At 38.9% G+C, this 6,000-nt stretch overlaps 1 protein-coding gene across 1 annotated transcript; it reads left to right on the top strand.

Moving 5' to 3' along the window:
- Positions 1-3,136: 3,136 nt before the first annotated feature.
- Positions 3,137-5,189, top strand: LOC137724664 (serpin-ZX-like). Its single transcript, XM_068463403.1, has 2 exons — positions 3,137-3,742; positions 4,026-5,189. The coding sequence occupies exons 1-2, from the start codon at positions 3,137-3,139 to the stop codon at positions 5,187-5,189; spliced, it is 1,770 nt and encodes a 589-aa protein (XP_068319504.1).
- Positions 5,190-6,000: the final 811 nt, after the last annotated feature.

Genomic DNA, 6,000 nt, shown 5'->3' on the forward strand with positions numbered 1-6,000 from the left:
TGTCACATGTTCAAAAAAAAAAAAAAAAAAGCCATGCCCAAAGCTAGCCTAAAGGCTAAACCAACGTCGCCGTCACCGATCTCTGCAACTGCAGATCTATAACTCTATAACTTTATTTCTGCAACTCTTTCTCTCGTACATCTTCCATCATCGACTCCTTTTCTAGCACACCGAGAGGAAGACGGCCAGGCTTAGCGAGACAGCAAGACGACGCAATGCAAATTTCCTTCTTAGTGAGTCGTGAGTCTCGCACAATATTTTTTTTTCCAGACCACCCCATCAGCTGCTTAGCCACCTAATGCCGCCTAACAGCCTTACTGATTTAATAAACAATTTTTGATTAATCGTGGCGGTGGTTAATCAAAAAATTTATACAAGGTTGAATTGAAGAAACTCCACTGACAAACAAGACACACCATTAGCACAAACACCCGATAAAAGGGAGAGGGTATTCGTCAAAGGGCCTTTAACGTCTAATTTATAGAGATAGTAACAAAGAGAATTTTGAGTAGTAAGGGACGATTACCAAATTGTTGGAATTTTAGATAGATGGGCTCGGAGGGCCCCATTAATACTGTTATCAACTTGTCAATTACCACTTGTTCAATCCATCAGGTGTGAGATTTTATCACAAAATATTTTGGCATTAGTTAGAGTGAGGTAATCATATTTAAACACTTTTTTTTTTCTTTAGCCCACTGATGTGGGATAGCTAACCCAAATTCCCTGTGCAACTTGGTTAAGAATGAATGATGAAAAGTACAAAATATAATTTCAAAGTCATTAAAGGCCTTGCTTTTTTGTGTAAAATATGACTTATGTCATTTGAAAAGGTGAAAATGTTCAAATGTAAAAGTTAGTGCAAATGCTGCCAGTATTTTTCTAAAAAAAGGAAGATTATGGAGAAGGACTAACTCAATTATTGTTATCCAACAAAACTATGCTAAATTTTTTTATCGTCCTTATAGTATCATGACACTTTCAAAGTCACTCTTATGGTGAAACATTGTTAACTAAACCCTCATGATGAGCCATGTTAGCAATTGAGGTCCAAACTTCAACTTTCATTAATTTTATGTTAAATAAACCCACGTGAGTCTATGTGGAGAGGCTAAATTCCTCTTTCAAACCAAACAAAGAAACCAGAAAACATAAGTTGTCAGATACTAGGGTTAAACTGAAATTGGAATTGACTTGACGAAAAAAAGGCTTGAAACTTGAACGACAAGGATGAGAGCGTGGCTGGCGATGGATCCGGCGAAACTTTGACATCCCATGGCAACAAATCTAGCAGCTCCCGTGGCTGCATCCTTAGCGAACACGAGAGTGAAACTGATGCGTTCGGTGTCACAACCCCTTGGTGGTATTTGTTTTGGCAAGAGATACAGGCTTCCCTCCCTCCCTCCCTCCTCCCCCTTCCCCATTCCCCATTCCCCTTCCCCCACCTTCCTGTTAAAGTACCTAGTGGTTGCATGGGCTTTTTTTTTCTCCTAGTGGTTGCATGGTTTACTCCACCAATCCCTTGCTCTTTGGTACATATGTAATTAAAACAGCCTTCAAATTTTGAATCACTTGTGTGGCTTTTAGTTTTGGTGTTGGGCCTGGAGATATTAGTTCTGAATGTCTTATCCAAAGCTCAAACATTTCCCTGCATGTATGTGCCATCTAGTTTTGAATATACAACGACATATGTTTTTGGTTTCTTGATTTGATTTGAAAAAGACCAACTTCGTCTCTCCATGTGAGATTCATGTGAGCTTATTTAACAAGAGACTACAAAAGTATAGATTTGGATCACAATTGCTAACGAGGTTCACTACGAGAATTTAGTTAACTACTTTTTCATGATGAGGGTGACATTGAAAATGTCGTGACACCACGGGAAGCACAAAAAAGATTTGGCAAAAAATTAGAGACAAACAAAAGTTAAACAATTTAAAAAGTTCGGGACTCTAATTAGTGGGTCTCCTATCATTGAAGAAAAAAAAAACTAATTGACCCATACGTATAGATGAATAGTTAAAAATAAAGGCTAAAGTTTAAGTTTTTTGCCCCTATATTGAAGATGGTGTTAGGAAACACTTCTAAGTATCTTTCGTATGAAACACAATAATAAGAATATAACTGCTTACGAACAAAAGTATTCTCTAGATAAATAACCCCAAACCAACCTAATTGATTAACAAAAACATGAAATTCCAACCATTGTTTTATTATACATTTTGTGGATCATTTCCCGACACACTGAAAAATCTCTTCAAATGATCAAGCCTTATTAGAGTAGAGTCTTTGTCTCGGAATGCTACTTAATCTACGTTTATTGCATATCGTTTATTATAATGGTAATCAATCAATACCTCCTTGGACACTATTCTTTCGTGACTGTTAATCAACGACTGCAGAAAAATGGTGAATCGTTTAAATTTATATATTAAATTGAGATTATTTGGAAAATATTGTAGTATGCATGATATATATTTTGATATTCATTTTATAAAAAGGATCCCATGAAAAACAAATTAAATTGATCACAAGAAAAAGAAAAAAAAAATTCCAAAAGAAAAAGCTCCTAATATTGTGATATTAATTATAATATATATGTGATTGTATGAATCACCAACATATTGTATTTAGGATTATACTTTGAAGTTTGTCTTACTTGCAAGACAAGTAAATACGCTATAATTATTATAAATGAAAACATAAATAATAAAAATTATCCTCCACTTAAATTTCTCAATCCTTCTTTTTATCTCTACCGCGGGCCTTTAGTAAAATAAATAGGCTACAACACTCAATTATTAGTGATATTCTTCTTAACTTGTAAGTGAAAGATCTAGATTTGATTTTCGCCAAATACGACTATATTATTGTTAGCCCATTATGAGACTAAACTCATCTCTTCCCTTAATATAAAACTATAAATAATATCGTTTTTTCAAAAAAAAAAAAAAAAAAAAAAACACCCAATTATACTTTATAATAATTTGGAACATTCCTTCCGCAAAAAGGTTTAGGTTAAACCCTCTCTACATATTGCAACCATTGTACAGAAATTTAATCCAAAATTCAAAACCCCAAAACGTCCAACAGCTGACTTACACCACTCTCCCTCTCTACATTCAAAAGCGAGACAATGTTCGGAGATCAATCTTCGTCGTCCCCATACGTGACGCCTTCGTCGACCGCAGCCTTCGGGCCGCCGTCTTCAACCCCAGCCTTGGGAACGCCGCCGTCAACCCCAGCCATGGGAACGCCGTCTGGGAACTCAGCCTTCAGGCAGCCGTCGTCGACCCTAGCCTTCGGTCCGCCATCTTGGAACCCAGGCTTCGGGCCGTCGTCTTGGAACCCAGCCTTGGGGCCGCCGTCTTGGAACCCAGGCTTCGGACCGCCGTCTTGGAACCCAGCCTTGAGGCCGCCTTCGTCGACCCCAAATTTGGGGACGCCGTCTTGGAACCCAGCTGCCTTCGGGCAGCCGTCTTGGAACCCCTCCTTCGTCACTCCTTGGACCCCGGCATTCGTAACTCCGTCGACGTTTCAGCAGCAGACGCCGTTGTTTAACTTCCAGCAGCCTCATTCTCCTAGCGCCTTCGAATTTGAATTTGAGAGTTATATGCCGTTGTTTGAAGAGCCGACACCCTTCCCTGACTTTGATTTGATGACCGAGATTGATCATGTTTCTCTCCCCTTCTCTCTCCCCTGTCGCAAGATCCCCTTCTCTCTCCCCAATCGCGATATTAAAGTAACTTTCCCTTTTGTTATTGGTTGTTCTCCAGTACAAAACCCTAACCCTAGCTTTCAATTTTCCTTTTGATTTTGAATTCTAATTTTTGAAATTTTGAATACTATGCCCCTTACTATTTACGTTTCGATTTGAACTCTTGGTTCAAAAAATTGCATGCCCTTTTCACCTATATTTATGGTCTATCAGTTGTTTATCCATATGGGATTTAGGGTTTCTCAATGTTAAGTTAATTATTCTTGTGTTTGAATTCCTTGTAACTTTTTGTTTGTTTCTTTCTCAGTCGACCAAAGAATCCATCAGCAACCTAACCGATGTGTCTCTAAAAATTACTAAGCATCTACTCACCACTGAAGGCAAAGACAAAAACATGGTGTATTCGCCGCTGTCCATTCAGATCGTCATGTGGCTGTTAACGGCCGGGTCAAAGGGTCCCACAAAGGGGCAGTTGCTCTCTTTCCTTAAGTCTAAGTCCGTCGACGAACTCAACTCCCTCGCAACCCATCTTGTTCCTCTGGTCTTCGCAGATGGATCCCCTAGAGGCGGTCCCTGCCTATCATTTGCCAATGGCCTTTGGGTTAAGGAGTCTCTCTCCATCAAACCTTCTTTCAAAGAGGTTGTGGACGCTTCTTACAAGGCAGATATAAATCATGTTAGTTTCCAAAACCCTGAAAAAGTGAGACTTGAAGTGAATTTATGGGCAGAAAAGGCAACGAAAGGTCTTATCACTGAGGCTCTTCCTCCTGGATTAGTTGACAAGAAAACCATTCTTATATTTTCAAATGCCTTATACTTCAAAGGCCTTTGGACCAACAAGTTCAATGCATCAAATACAAGAGAGGATTTTTTCCGCCTTCTCAACGGTCATTATGTTAAGGCACAGTTCATGAGAAGCTACGAGGCCCAGTTTGTAGAAGCCTTTGACGGCTTCAAAGTTGCAAAGCTCCCTTACAAACAAGGCGAAGACAAGGAGAGGCAGTTTTCTATGTACTTTTTACTTCCACATGCAAGAAATGGGCTGCCAGCTTTGGTTGAAAGAGTTTGTTCCGAGCCTGGTTTCTTAGATCGTCATCGCCCAGCAAGACAAGTCCCAGTTGGTGCCTTCAAAATCCCCAGGTTTAAGATTACCTCTGGCTTTAAAGCTTCCGATATTCTCCAGGATTTAGGACTGGTGTTGCCATTCACTGATGGTTTGACAGAGATGGTGGAGTCAGATATAATTAAGGGAAAGATATTTCATATATCTTTCATCGAAGTTGAAGAAGAAGGCACAAAAGCTGCAGCTGTTTCTACTTTTGTCGGTTGTTCAGGTGCATCGGCTAGACCGATTGTACCGATTAAAAAGATAAACTTCGTGGCTGATCACCCATTCCTCTTTTTTATTAGAGAGGAGAGGACTGAAACGGTTATGTTTATTGGTCAAGTGCTCAATCCTCTTAAAGAATGATTTTATCATAGATAGGGTCAGAAAATCTCTCTTGTTCTATCTCTCTTTTAGGTTTGATTATCCCTTAGATTTAGATTAGGTAGTTTTGCTCTTTTTTTGAACGGAAACAACTAGTGCTCTATATGTTATATAATTTGGATGTATGATTGCGGTTGGGATGATTACTAATTTTTATTCATTAGTTTTCTTTGGAGCAGTATTTTTACATTTGAGGAATTCAGTGATTGCTTTGTGTTTCTCAGAAAATTATTGATTTTTGATAAGCAATGTGTTGAATAAGAAGAGTATCCAAGATAACTCTAATGATCCCAAGAAAAAGAAAATAGAGCACACTCTTAAAGAAAGCTCACAAAACAAACTAATTAGCAAAGCTTTTCTTATTTAGCTCTAGGCTTTGTTTTTCCTTGGATGATTTACAATGCTTGAGGACTTGGGTATTTATAGCAAACCAAATGAAAGCTACACCACACACTTACTTCACCTACAACATCCACCTACTTCACCTACAACATCCACCTACTTCACCTACAACCTCCACTTACTTCACCAACCTCACACACTTACTTCACCAACCTCACACACTTACTTCACCTACAATTGACATTGATTCTCAACACTCCCTCTCAATGTCAGCTCTCATTCTTTGCACTGTGCTGAGCAGACAGCGAAAATTTTCGAGCTTGCCTGTACTTAAACTTTTTGTGAACAAGTCCGCAACTTGATCATTCGTCTTGACCTGTCTCATCTCAATCTCTTCTTGTAGAACCTTTTCTCTGATAAAGTGGTAGTGCACTTCCACATGTTTAGTTCT

The sequence above is a fragment of the Pyrus communis genome, chromosome 2 (genome assembly GCF_963583255.1).
Source record: "Pyrus communis chromosome 2, drPyrComm1.1, whole genome shotgun sequence".
Classification (NCBI taxonomy): domain Eukaryota; kingdom Viridiplantae; phylum Streptophyta; class Magnoliopsida; order Rosales; family Rosaceae; genus Pyrus; species Pyrus communis.